Source organism: Leptosomus discolor, unplaced genomic scaffold, assembly GCF_034619465.1.
Source record: "Leptosomus discolor isolate bLepDis1 unplaced genomic scaffold, bLepDis1.hap2 HAP2_SCAFFOLD_81, whole genome shotgun sequence".
Classification (NCBI taxonomy): Eukaryota; Metazoa; Chordata; class Aves; order Leptosomiformes; family Leptosomidae; genus Leptosomus; species Leptosomus discolor.
The window spans coordinates 205,960-220,358 of NW_028237808.1; the positions used below are offsets into that span (position 1 = coordinate 205,960).

The following is a 14,399-nucleotide window of genomic DNA, read 5'->3' on the forward strand; positions in this document are numbered from 1 at the left end:
AGCCCCGGCCCCGCCATGGCCCCGCCGGCCCGGCCCGGCCTCCCAGCAGGCGCGGCGGGACCGGCCCCACGGCACGGAGGCGTCTGCGGGGCGGGACCGGCCCCGGGAGCGGGCGGGCGCCTTCCCCCGCCGGGGCCGGGGCCTTCCGCCTCCCGGAGCTGCAGGGAAAGGCGGTGAGAGAGGGGGGGCCCGGAGGGGAAGGGGGCGGCTGCCCCCAGCGCCCCAGGCCAGGGGGAGGGATGAAGCCACCCTTGTGCAGCCAAGGAAACAAAAATCAGTTGCACTGCTACAGCTTTGGTGACCACTACCTGCTACACAGACTTAGTTTTTAGATATTTGTTTATTTACAAAGCCTGCAGGCTCCAGCAGAACAAGAGCTGAGGGTTACATGGATGGGGTTCGTGGCAGTCAGGCTTCCTGCGAGCCCAGCCTGGAGCCCAAGCACTGTCTGAGCCACTGGAGAGTCCGGTAGTGCTGGGGATGGTCCTGCTGGATCTGCTGGACGATGGCATCGATGGTCTGGAGCCGGTGGCGCAGTTTCTGGTGCTCATTTCTCCAGGCTTGCTCCGTGCGGCACAGGGGAGCGTACGTCCCTTCCTTCAGCGCCTGCAGGTGCTTCCGGCGAGTCTGGTAGGACACGATCTCCAAAAGGTTCTGAGGAAAGCAACAACAGAAATTGCTTTGACAGCAGGCCGCAGAGAGAAAAGCACTAAGAAAGGCAGGTGACTTTTGTCACCGGTACTGGAACCATCACATTCTGAAAGGGAAGGGCTTCTGAAGAGGGACAGGGCTATGAAGTCCCCCTTGTAGCGGCAGAACAGCTGCTAACGGGTACAGCCAGAGAAGTGGTTAGGTTGGAAGAGACCTTTAAGATCATTGAGTCCAACCATGAACCTAACGCTGCCAAGTCCACCATTAAACCGTGTCCCTAAGCACCACATCCACACGTCAGCTAATAGAAAAAAAAAAATTAAATGTTCATCACAGAATTCCATAAACCAGAGAAATACCTGCATGCACAGGGCAACCCTCGCCAGGACAGAGTTTGACCAACTTACAACCTTTGCAGGAGGCCATTCAAGACCTTCAGCTGGCTCTCAAATCTGTAACATATGAGCAGCCAGAAAGCGCTCACAGAGGAGAGCTGTGACCGGGTATTTTCAAGACACAAACCATGTCCTTCAGGCTGATGTCTCCAGGTGAATGCTGCCTCGCTAAGAGTACAACTGCAGCCCCAATTCAGGACCCCCATGAGCCCTCAAGGTGTGCTCAGTTAACTTAAAGTGCCGCTAAAATGCCAAGCACACTCAGTTCAGGATGGTGGCGAGACAGGGAGATGGGGAGCCGGCACCAGGAGAAAGCAGCCGGTCCCGTCGGGCTCGCGAGCTCCAGGGAGCGGAGCCGCTCACCCGTCGCTTCCTGTTCCGACGAGCTTCTGCGTCTGCATCGAGGCCGTCGCACTCAGCCCCCAGCCTGCGCAGTTCTCGCTGCTTTTCCAAGAAGGTGGCACCGAGGGACGCCTGGGCGCTCTCCAGCTCCAGGAGGGTTGCGTTGCAGTCCTGAACGTTCTGGCAAACGGAAGAGAAGGAAAGGGCAGAGTGTGGTTCTTCGTCCAGCTGCACTCCCAGCCATCTCCCCAGAACTCTCCTGTGGGGTTTTTTAAGGAGCCTCCAAAGCCTGTCCCGTCTGTGTCCCGACACCCCGCGTGTCTGTGCTCAGCCCACCCTGGTGCTCCTTACAGCCCCGGTGAACTCCTGCAGCCCTGCTCTGCTCGCTCACCTTCTGGGCTTTGCTGATCTTCTTTCTCAGCTCCTGTTTCTTGCAGTGGAAGACACTGTTGGGGACAAGCTTCTTGTCTCTTTTGTTCTGACCCTCTCCACAAAGCGCTATCACCTCTCTGCGAGAAACAGATGCCTCCATATCACGAATCATCTTCTCCTGCTGCTTCATCAGCTGGCCATAGCGGACCTGCCGTGTGTCAAGATATGAAATAGGCTGAAAGTAACCAATGTTCACAAACGGCACCGAACCGATTCTGTGCGGCACATCCCCTCCACGTAAACCAGACATACGTGACACGTGAGCGTTGGCAAGCCAAATTTGCTCTAAACCCAAACCCGGCTTGCCCTGTGTGGATCTGGAAAGCAAAGGGCTGGATTATCAACTCGTCTAAAGTAATCTTCAAAAGGTTTCACTGGAACTCCTTAGCAATAGGAAAAGCAGAAGAGTAAAGTAACCTGGGAACAAAAGGGAAGAGTTGCTTTGCCAGAAGACAGAAGGCTTCCCTAACCAGTGATTAAGATGATGCAATATTTAGTCATCAACATTCCTTTGCTTATAAATTGGGGTCACGGCATAAGGTGGCAAACATATTATGTTTTAAATAGATTGCTCAGGTGTCTCTAGACTCTGCTGCAGCCCATTACACGGCAGGCGCAAGGAAGGCACGAAGAGCACGCACGCTGGATGTATTTCATTCGGCCCAGCTGGAGGGTGTACGATTTCCAACATTGCTGTGGCCTGGCAATGCTGCTTCCCCAGCCCGTTTCTCATCTCCTGCCTTCAGCAACACCGAAGCTGAATCCATCGTGTGCAGCTTCCCCTCCCCAGTGCTCCTCCCCCGGGGCTCACCTGCATCCTGTGAATCTCTGTTCTCATGGCGTGGAGCTCGCCGTGCCCTGACTCAGACTCCACCGCCGCACGCATCTCTCTCGTCAGCTGGATCTTCTTCTCCCACAGCAGGATTTGATGCCTTCAGTGACAGAAAGGGAAAGCGGCACCTTTGTCAGCGCCCGAGAGGACGCTCGCTCCCTGTGCACGCGTGGCAGCACGCTCCCGAGCTCAGTCCTGAACATGGAGCTGAAGGTGCAGCAGAACCTGAGGGTTTGCACGTGGGACACGTAAAAGGGCAGCCAGGAGCAGCGTGGAACCAGACAGGGAGCTCCGCCATCCACAACGTGGCACGGTGGTGGCACGGTGACTAACAACAAGCGTGCCCAGGCTGCTGGGGGCTGGTGGACCCCAGTGAGCTGCCCAGCGCAGCACGCTCGCTCCGAGTGACTGGCGGAGGAGAGCGCAGGCAGAGTCACCCCATACAGATCTCAGCAACGTCCAGCACGAGCCTGCTGGAACTGTTAAAGCCGACATCCTCACGGCTCTCGCTGCTTGCAGAGACAGCTAAAGCACCTTTCAGCTTCTGCGCCCCAAAATCCATGAAACTCCTTTCATCTTCTCCGAGAAGGACAGAAGCACATTTGCTGTTGCTGGTTCAGTTCGATGAGCAGAGAGGAAAGGTGACATGGACACCTACATTCAAAGAGGGTGGCACAAAGCAAGAACCTCTCTGGTACCTACTCTGCTTCCACCAGGCTGTTTAGGAGTCTTTCCTTCTCCTCAGTCAGCTGACTGTGCTTCTCCTGCATCTCAACCGACTCTTTTTCTGCTGCCTAGGTTTGGGAAGCATAACATTGTCAGACAACACAACGTGGTCAGACTAAGAAAGATTTACACGGTCACTGTCTGCCTCCGATCTGCACGGGAGGCTGAGACCTGGAAATGAGATGTCTGTACCTTGAGAGAGCGCACAAACTCGTTCTCGGTGATCGTGTTGCCATATTGCAGCTCCTCGAAGCTGCTGCTGTTCTTGTTGATCAACACATTCAGCTTTATCAAGTCATTGGACATGTTCCTCATGTGACGTTCGATGTCTTTCTGCTCTTTTGTTTCCTGCTGAATTTCATCTACAGGTGAACAGAAAAAAAAAAAAAAAAGTCTTAAAATTCCCACAAGCAGCAGGTGGAACACAGGCAAGGCGTGACAGACTGCCATCAGACCAGACAACGCTGCCTGCAGAGCCACCTGCGTCCCACATACCCAGCCAGACCGTTTTTCCACAAGCCCAAAACCCAAATACGGTTTTGAAGGAGACTGCTGTGGAAAAGAGCTGGTTTGAGCCAAGGGAAGCACCATCGTGGTGGGGACATTTACCCACCAACTACTTGCAAACGTTATTTAAGAAGTGTAGCACGTGACACGGCCACTTCGGTTCGGTTGTGCCCGTTAAGGCAGCGGGATCAGTCGGGACAGGGAATAACGCCAGGCAGAGCAGCAGAGGTGCCTGGCTCGTAGCCCCAGAGCAGTGCTGGGGCCGCCTGCGTTACTGCTCACACGGACGTAGGAGCACGGCGCATTCTCTGGTGAAGGTCTGGCTCACCCGTCCGTAAGCCCTCGCTCCCTTTTTCCTCCATTCACAGCTGAACGTTTTAAAAAGAGTTGGGGAATGACCTACTTTCCCTGCGCACTTTCTTCTGCTGCATTACTGTGATCCGTTTCTTTAACGTGTCCAGGGAGGCTACTTGTTCCTCCCGTTGGTGTGTTAACTTGACCAGCTCTTGCTGCTGATTGAGCCAGTGCTTTTGTAGCGTCATCACCTCAGAGTGATATTCTTCTATCTGCTTGGACAGCTTGTTGATCTCCATTCCCAGTGGCCCCAGTTCTTGACCCTGGATGAGGGCAAGGTTGGGGATTAATCAGGCAGAAGCTGCTGAAGCACTTTTTGCAGAAGGCCGGTCCAGCTGCTGAGATGCCTACCGAATACTTCCGCTATACTGTTACTTCCTTTGTGCCTCTATTTCCCAGGAGCTGGATGGGACCAATCATTCCTGACCTCACGGGAACAAATGCAAGGGAAGCCCGAACAGCTCTCAGGCTCTGGGGCGAGAGGGGCCTCCTAAGCTCCTACAACAGGCACACCTGGGTGTCCAAGAGTCTGCCACAGCACTCATTCTTGCATTGGGCTCTATAAAGGTCTTGCAGCTCACGGTGCCAGGGGCAGACCTGGGTATCTATCAGCTGAATGGGGCCAAGCACCAAGTGATCTACATCACCCCGCCTGCTCCATTCGCCCCTTGTCAGTATTTGCAGGTTTTCTGATGAGACCCTAGTTACTCCCAGAGTATTGATGTCATTCAACGTTTTCATCAGGCGCAGACAACTCCCTGCAGAAATCTGTGCTGGGCACACCCTCATTTCACAATTCCCTCATGCCAGCTCCTCCCCCCGTGCACTAAGAGCTGTTTGACAGACGTAAACATTTACATTAACTAGTGCAGCTTTTAAACCTCTATACTGATGCCTGAAAGTTTTAACTACTCAGCACTTACACAGTTACATTTATCAGGGGCACCTCTGGTCACCACAAAGAATAAAATCAAGCCTGGGACTGAAATGGGAATGTACATACCCCCTGCCGCGCAAGAATCTTCTCCAACCTCTTGTTGTACTGGCTGAGCACCGCTTGCCTGTTCTCGGTCAGGAGACTGCACCTTGCAATCTCGCTTTCCCTGCAGCTGATCAGGTCACGGGTATTTTTCACTTCCTTGTCCAGCTGACAAAGTGTGTTTTGGAGAACTGTCAGCCTGCAGCTGGTATGAGTTCCATTCAGAATAACCTGGGCCACATCATTCTCAACCTTGGAAAAATGCAGCTCCTAGGAACGCCAACAGACAGAAAACAAATTACTGTCACCAGCAGCAGCCCACTGATTTGGAACGCCCGCTTCCCGAGGCACAGGAGTCAGGGGATTTAGATTCTCCTCCCAGGTCTGTGCCACAAGCTGCGAGCCAGCCACTTACCCGCTCTGTACCTTTGTTTCTCCATCTCCTGACGGAGATACCAACATTTACCTCTGCCATAAGGCTGCTGAAGAGCATGAAGGAGCCCAAACATCCCAAAGCCTTTAAGAGGCCGCGCTCATCACCTCTGCAGTTACCTGCCCTGCCTGGGTGTCTCCAGCTGCCCGGCTCACCGGAGCAGGACATTCTCCACCACACCCGACAAACACGTCCCTCACCGAACCACCACCGCAGCAGCCAGAAAGGCGGGTGCCTGTTGAGCGCAGCGCGAATGCAGCCGGGTGACTTCTGCTGCCCCCGCGCCGCCAGCGGCCACGACTCTCTGGCTACATCCAGCCGTGCACCGCAGGTGCTGATGGGAGACAACGCGAGTGTCCGCTTGTTGGTGTGCCTGTGGGAAGGGGGCGGGGGGCCCCTCTCTCACAACGGAAGCCAGCCCTGGAACTCTTCCTCTTGCTCAAGATAATGCCCCCGATTTAAAAATCCCAGGGCCAGGCTGAAGTAACCCGCAGAAATACAGAGGTGTGGGTGCCTTGTTAGTGCCAGCCCACACAACTCAACACCACAAACACTACGCTGGATCTTCTAGTTTTTCTATCTGTTCCAGTTACACACTCCCAAAGAGAGCAACTGATCGTGCCACAAAGAACTGTGGGTCTGGTTCGATTGCTCCTTGGGCTGTAATCCTCACTCAGGAACGAGAGCAGGCCTGTATCGCATTCCATGATGCCGGACAGAGATACAGGTTAGTTCAATGTGGAGTACAGCAGTACTACATATCCACTGTCTTCCTCCAATACATAAGAACTGGTACTACTTTATGGTAAAAACTCCCAGAATTCATCGTTCTGTCCCATTTTTTAAGTAAAGAAAGAACAGTACATTATGTGTCAAGGCCTTTTTGGCCAAACCCTCTCGCGTACACCAGAATCCCGCAATAAGAGCACTGGAAGAACCAAACTGAAGTCACAAACTCAGCAGACCTTCAACTTCAGGTCTGAAAAGCAGAACGAAGGCGCGGACGAAACACACTTGAGAAACACCGCTCAGGGCGGTTTCCTTCCCCCGCCCTCCCAAACGGAAGAGATAACACACCAGGTCTGTTTTTCTCCTACGGAGCTTTGCAGCCAGCTGCGAGAAGTGCTTTGTGGCTTTGCTGGACACCATCTGGTCCTGAAGCTTTGCCATGATTTCGTTCTCCATCTGCACTTTGGCATCAGTTCCTTTCTCTATGTCCTTACTGATGGACAGCAACTGATTCAGACAAGCAGCTTGATCCTAAACGCAGCAAAGACAGGAGACAGGGTCACTACAACTGTTTGGGGAGGGGGATTAAACATCTGTGTCTGATTTGAAAGGTTCTTCTTCCAAGTAACTCTCCTCACCATCCTGGTCCTGTTGAGGGCCTGCTCTGTCTCGTGGAGAACGCGAGCGTAGGTGCCAGATTCCACCTTCAAGGCCTCCTGCCTGGAAAGGCACTGGGCAATCAGCTTCTTTGTCATGTTGGCATCGTTCTGTGAACGGCTCAGGATGGCGACAAGCAACTCATTCTTCTCCTCCTCCTTCCTGATTGACTTCCTACAGCCATGGATGTCCGTTTCTAGGGACTTGAGGTCATGTCTGTACTTGCTGGAGAGGCAAAGAGGATGGAAAATCACCACAGGGGTAGACTCACGCGCTGAACAGTCATCTACAAATTCCTCTTTTCAAACACGCTACTGCAGCGACAACAGACCAAGGAGGAAGATCTTTACAAAGGCCACCCTGCTGTGACAGTGCAGAGTCATCAGAAGATGGATGGAGACAGAAGACTGAAAAGCAAACGTACGTAGGAAAATTAATTCCCGCTTTCAGTCCTGTCCCCACCCCCCACTCTTACCAGGATGCCACCATCAAAGCACATTGCAGGGAATCAGCCAGGCTGACTCCAGAGCAAATAAGCGCTTCCTTTGGCAACAACAGGACGGTTTTCCTGATGATTTCTGAAGGCATCACAAAACCCTAACTGAGAGCGACAGGTAAAATCCCTCTTGAAGTCTAGCTCTTTGGATTGAGAGATGTTGCAAAGGTGAAGGAACTCTTCTAAAGGACTAAAATATGAACAGAAAAACTCTAAACAGCTTTAAAAACCCCACACATTTGGGGGGAGAGTTGTGTTTTGGATACAGAATAGTGACGAAGAACTGTGCTTCCTATCCTTTAACCTTACTACGTGCTTCAGAGCAGCAAACTTGTTCTGCTTGACATATCCTGCACGCGCAGCAATAAACTGGAGACGCACTGCCCCTTTCAGCATCCCTCCCGTCCAACCCGTGTGAGGTCTCTCCTGGGACTGTTCTCAGATACCGTACCTCAGCAGCGCTTGGGTGGCGATATAGGCCTCATCTCTCTGCTTCATTCCCGCCAAGCTGCTATTCCAGTGGTTCATCAGTCGCTTTTTCTCCATGTTAATAGCCTGAACCTCCATACAAGCCTGGGAGAGAGAGGATTTGTAGACAGGATAAATCTATACTAGGCTGGGAAACCAAATTCACGTTACAATGCCTTTTTTTTGGTGTGTGTTCATAATACGCTGGGCAGGAACAGTTTCAGCTAACGTGCCTCTGGTTTATGGTCACCCCCGACCACAGAGCATAGGTCTGCAAGGAAAAAAATGCAGAGAGGGTGGGGGAGGAAGTGATTTATAGGCAATTCTGGAGGACAAAGGGAAAAACAAACCAAACCAAACCAAAACAAAAAAGTCTTCATTCCTCCAAACAGGAACTGATCATACAACTCTGTCCTACACTGTAGCTACCACGTGAGCATGAGCCAACGGGGTCGGTCCTTCCAGAGGGAAATATTAACCAGAAGCAAAAAAAAAGCATTCTCCTACCTCATTTGCTGCTTGCCGAGTTACTTTTGTGTCCTCTGCCTGAGCCACAAACTGAGCTTCGAACAGAGCAATCTGTTCCTGCAGCTCGTAGGCTTTCCGGGTCAAGCGGTCTACCAGAAGATCCTAGAGAGGCAGAGCCAAACAGCTCAGGATGAGTAACATAATCTCAGGCTTAACCAACTAAATTCTACAGCAATAACTTGGGCTGAAAATGAATTCAGTTAGCTTTGATTCCTACTGAAACTCTTCCATTCCTATCCAAACGACTCCTGAATGCAGCAGTGACAATTTTCAAGAGAACAAAACCTTCTTTGCTGGTTTTTATCGTTCCACCCACAGTAGGAAATTGGTCCTTCAGATCTGAAGCAGCAGTCATCCCTGCCAGCATGGGTTACATTGCGCCACCTCTCCAGCAGCTGGGAATCTTGATAATTTATGGTTTAAAATCCTTTGTTAAAAACCATCTAAACCCATTCCATCTCAACCGTTTGCCCGCAATTCTGCATCAACAGTAATTAGTTGGTGTCCTGCTGCAAGCAGGAGGCAGCAGAGGGAGCTCCAGCACACCGACCGCTCAGTTCACCTTCCAAGTTCGCTCTTCCTTGGGACTCAGAGCAATTCTCCAGACTTCAACATATGATACTTCTTTGCTAAATATCTTTCTGCCCCCACACCCCCGTTGCCTGCGTGAAGAGTGATCACTACTGATTACTACTTCCTATTATAAGGCTCATAAAAAAATTCTGTTCAGTACATGCCACTATCTTGGTGGTGGGGATTCTTCTCATTTTCAATTATTTGGGGAAAATATCCCCACGCACCTTCCATGGTGTCTGTATATTCACTACAGCCTTCCTTCTGCCAAGGCAGCACGTCCTCCGAGACTCGCCGCTAGCTGTCACCTGAATTCATTTATTTATTTGAAAGAAGAGAGTTTTACGTGATACCTGTTTTTTCTTTTCCACGTCAGCTTGGGCCTTCTCCAGCTCAGCCCTCTTTGTCGACCGTTTCGTTAGTAAAATATTATGGTGCATATGGGCCGTGTTCTGCACGTAGAAGAGGTGCAAGGCCAAGTTTTCAACCTGGGTCTGCATTGCAGAGACTGGGGAGGCAGGGGGAAAAATATTTACAGAAAAGTACGTTTGTAAGACACACTTTAAACAGAGGTAAAAGGGAAAGAAACACAGAAACACCCAAAGCCAAATTCGCACACTGACCAGCCAAATCAGCCCCCCTGAAATGTGAATTTGCATCGGCTTTGGAGTACAGCTCCACAAGCACAGCTAATATCTTGGTAAGCAATTCATTGGTTCCCAGCACTCAGAAGCCCAGGAGATCAAAGAAGGGGCGGCCTCAGGAGGCTGTGACTCCACTCCTCTGCCCCAAAACAGAACTGTCTCTTTCTCAGTCTGTTGAACGCTTCTCTATTTTTTTCAGCAACCTGCCAAACCTTTCTAGGCAGTTTATCCTACGCTGAGCTACCCTCGCCATCACAGTTGTTTTCCTGTCCCCTACCCACAGGCCTGCAGCACAACCAGCATGAGTCAAGTCCATTTCTTTGGCTGGGACGGGTTCCCACGCGGATGGCACTCTCAGGCTCCCGCGTGCCCCTCACGACCCACGACCTTTGCGATCTCGTCACACCCTTACAGAGACACAGGCAAACGTAACAGAGCGACAGCATCTTCCTCCTTCTAAGTCACAGAGCAGCCCATCTGCCCGGAACAGTTTTAGTCCTAAAGACCTTCTTAGAAGTACAAGGTAGCCACACGGTCTTAGAAACAACCAGGAATACCTGTGAAAGGTTTCAGCGAGTGCCTTATTCCTGATCAATGTTACTGTATTTTTCAACCCAATGCTTGACTTGGATTCAAATAAATCCCTTTCTCCACACAGTACTAGAGCCAGGAAACCTGGCAAGGGCTGCCTCGGTCACCTTTCTGGCGTTCATCGTGTGTGTTCTGACACATTTGCTTGTAAGTAAGCCTGAGGCCCTCCAGCTCCTCCTCCAGCTGCTGACGTGCTGCGGCCACCTGAGAACGGCGGTCGTGGCTCTTCTCCAGTTCCAGCTGCAGGCGGGCCAGCTGCTGCTGCGCTCCGTAAAGAACCAGCCCAAGCTCTTCCCTCTCTGCTTGCCCCTTCTTCGCTGCTGCCCTCTGCAAACACAAGAGGAAACCAGTTACCTGGCTTCAGCTCGGGCAGGGGTGGGCTGCTGCGGGAAGGCAAAGTAAGAATGCCACGTACCAGTTCCTGAAGCTCTAGGCTCACTTTTTCCATCTGCTTAGTGAGGTGACTCTTCAGGGCAGCCTGGAATCTTCTCATCAGAGGCTTTCAAGAAGTATGACATTGATACAAGTCAACGTACTTGTGTAAAGAAATTATGAAGAAACCTTACTGCTGCCCCCGCTGTTAAATAACACAGCGTATTTTCTGCCACAGACCCTTGCATTCTTACTTTAGCTACGCTCACTGTAACGAGTGAGAGGAGTTACATAGTGGGTATTTGTTGACAGCAGAAAGCCACTACTGAGGATATCTGAAAGTCAGAAACACATCAGAAGAGCTGCCTCTGAGAGCCCATCCCCTCGCTCTTGCTGACAGTACTTCTCTTTCAGGAGCACTGAGGAGTATCAGATTTACCCACTACACGGCTCCCTCCTGAGCCTCCCGTTTGGGGTTAACCCTGAGGGAGCAGACACGCTCAGGAGTCAGTACTTCTGCAAAAGCCTGTTTTAAACACGTGGTTTCAGCCTATGGCTGAGCCGCTGCTGACAATCTACCTTGTGTATTTCATACAAATAAAACCAGCAGGTCTGCGAAGAAGAACGACAAGATTGGAGGACTTCTCACATGTTCTAGATCCAAGACAACCAGCTCTGTTTCTTCTACGGTTTCTTCACTTCTTCCACTCGTTTCGTGCCCCTCAGCTCCACGCTGCTGGCATGCCTGTTCCCGCCTTTGGTCACCATGCTCACTGGTGAGCTGATCCAACTGCTCAAAGGCAGTCTCTGAGCAGAGAGAAATGGGTTCTCCAATGTCACCTGGACCCCACCCCCCAAGAAAAAAAAAAAAAAAAAGAGAAGAAAAAGACAAAGAAAATGCTTAGATTTCAAAGCGTTGTGCCTCCAGTTGGACTAACAATGACGAGAAAGGGAGAAAACTAGAAACTGTGCTTGACGGGTGGTACGGAGTGTTGTACTGTTAGCAAGGGACTGAAGGATACCTGACTCTGTGCAGCTGTTCCGCTCCGCTGACCACGCAGACACCTGCTGAGGAGCTCCTGAAGGAAGGGGAGGGTTTTCTCTCTCGGTTACTGGCTGCTCCATGTCACCCAACGCAGGAGGACAACTGTCTAATTCGACTTTGTCCAAGAAAGTCTCAGGGGATTTTTTCTGAAACGTAAAATCCACCACCTGAAACAGCTTTTCAGTCTGCCCTGACAATCTGCTTGTTTCTGTCATCACGAGACAAGAACGATGCAGACACAGAATCGGCAAGAGGGCCTTGTTCTAAACTCAGCCCACAGATACACTGGCAAAGCTGTGCCTCTGCCGATTCAAAAACCACCTTTACCCACATGCAGCACAACAGAGGAACCTCTCCAGCTCTGTCACAGCTTTTGTAGACTTTGTGCCTGACCAGTTAGCTTCTCTCTGTTCAGTTCTGGTCGGGTTTGTGTTGGCAGCAACAAAACCGCCCCAGGAGAATTTGAAGTTACAAATACCGGCCATGCCTTCTGTGAATAAGATTGTGTGTGTTATTAGTGTCTCACCTCTGCAGAACTAACAAACAGCTCTGTAGCTCCTCTTTCTGCTGGTGGAAATGTCTCTTTTTGGTCCTGCAGAGGAACGGACCCTTCTTCTTCACTGTCGCTCCCATTCTCCGCCTCTACTGCCTAGCACACACAGAGGCAAAAAGCAGAATAGCAGCGTTACAGCAGGTTGTGCATTTGGTTTAATGCTCATGCTACGGTGCTGTAACAACTGCTTTCTGTCATGGGAGTTTAATTTTGAAGTTTAATCTCGTTCACAAAAACAGTCACCCAGGCAGCATGAAGACGGTAAAGATCCTGACAAAAATTCTACACACCACTTTTAATTTCAGATGTGTCTCTGGCTCACGTCTATTTTTTAATAAAATGCCCTTAGGGATTTTAGTCCTCCAGCTGGTGCTACACGTAGCCAAACTATTATCTTCTTTTTAAAGAGACACTGTTTTATCCCGTACCATCATTTGCCAAATTCAAATATCGTGCAGTACCAACAGACAAGAAAAACTTATCACCACCAACCTCGAACACAGCCCCCGTACGTGTGTCTGTGAGATGGGGGCAACCTCCCGTTTAACATGCCTACAGCCATCTGGGAGCTGAGTGAGAAGCACATGCTTCAGGACGCTGCTGACACACAGAACTACAACTACATTTAACTTGTTTTTTTTAATAGGCAGGGCAAGACTTCAACAACCGCTCCCTTGTTTTACTTCTCCCTATCGAAACTGCTTCCACGAAGCCATCACTCTGCAAGGAGAGCGTAGGAACATCATGCTGCCCCGCGAACGTTCTGAAGGAAATCACCTCCATAGCAAGAGGTGACGGAACTCGGACGATATCCCGCGCAGCGGAGCCGGATTCCACCCCAGAGCCCTCTGCTGCGGCACCGGCGGCCTCCTCCATATTGCTGGGCTGGGGATGGCCTGTGCCTGCAACCAGAGCGGAGGGAAGAGTGAGAACCAGCCCAGCTCCCCGGGGCCCGCCAGCTGCAGGCCGCCGCGGGGCTGGGCACGGGCACCCGCGGGGCCGGGGAGGCCGGGCGGCCGAGGGCCGGGCGGTTCAAGGCCCGGCCGCGGCCCAGCCCCGCACTCACCCGCCGCCGTCTGCGCCATGTTCCCGTGTTCCCGTTGCCAGGCGACGCAGCAACACCCGGTCACGTGAGCGCTCCGGGCCGCACCACCTCAGCCCGTGGAGGGGGGGGGGAACGCGGGCCGCACCACCTCGGCTCGTGGAGATGGGGGGGGCTGTGGGGGGGGCGCTCGGCCCGCACTACCTCAGCCCGCCGGGCCCGGGGGGGGCCCGCGGCGTCCCGGCCGCCCTGGCGGCGCCAGCCCCGGTGCGGGGCAGCAGGTAACGGCGCCGAGGTCTGGAGTCCGGGCGGGGGGAGCTGCGGGGACGAGGCACCCGGGACGCTGCCCAGCACCCCGGGGATGCATCCATTTTCTTTTATCCCGCTCTTTGTCTTCCCTTCCCACCGGAGCCCCGAGGCGCTCGGTGTGCTGCCGGCTGGGGGCTGGCGGAATGCGAAAGAGTTCATTTTAACTTTATTTTCTGCTGTTCTGGGCTGGCTCCCTAAAGCTTGGGGTGTATTTAGGATTGCCTTCCTTTTGGGGAGGGGGTCCTCTCTCAAATTGCCCCAGTATCTACCTCTTCCTTTGCTGTTATCAGCAGAGACATGAAGGTGGACGGTCGGTGTAATAAGTAACATATTGTGCTTTGTTCATTAAACCTGTATGGGAAGGTATGGATGGAAGATTTATGTGCCCCCAAGGCTTGATAGCCCAACCGAAGGACATTCGGCAAAGTAAACAGGACCCGCAGCTGAGGGGGTTGAGTAGTCACATTCTTGCATAAGTCCACCCACAGGGCAACGAGGAAGACCTTCAGCCTTCATCCTTACGACCACCAGGAGGCAGAGAAAGACCCCCCAGCAACAGAAGGAACATGCGCAGAGTATCGCCCTGATTGCGACATCGCGAATGCAGGAAATGAGACTGTATATAATGTGCTTACACGAGGCGGGAAGGCGCGAGCCGTTGGCGGAGCGCAGACTCCCCGGCCGCCCAGCGCTGCCTTTGCTCTTGTTCGCTTGCTAATATAATAAAATTCGCATTGGATT

At 52.2% G+C, this 14,399-nt stretch overlaps 1 protein-coding gene across 1 annotated transcript; it reads right to left on the reverse strand.

Annotated features, from left to right (window-relative positions):
• Positions 1-321: 321 nt before the first annotated feature.
• LOC147412734 (coiled-coil domain-containing protein 40-like) lies at positions 322-11,894 on the reverse strand. The gene is made up of 17 exons (XM_086481074.1): positions 11,732-11,894; positions 11,359-11,549; positions 10,753-10,836; positions 10,445-10,664; positions 9,456-9,610; positions 8,509-8,631; positions 7,985-8,106; positions 7,019-7,262; positions 6,729-6,911; positions 5,243-5,488; positions 4,289-4,502; positions 3,571-3,740; positions 3,355-3,446; positions 2,632-2,752; positions 1,780-1,968; positions 1,410-1,568; positions 322-654 (listed from the first exon to the last, which is right to left on the reverse strand). The coding sequence occupies exons 1-17, from the start codon at positions 11,832-11,834 to the stop codon at positions 409-411; spliced, it is 2,862 nt and encodes a 953-aa protein (XP_086337200.1). The 5' UTR covers positions 11,835-11,894; the 3' UTR covers positions 322-408.
• Positions 11,895-14,399: the final 2,505 nt, after the last annotated feature.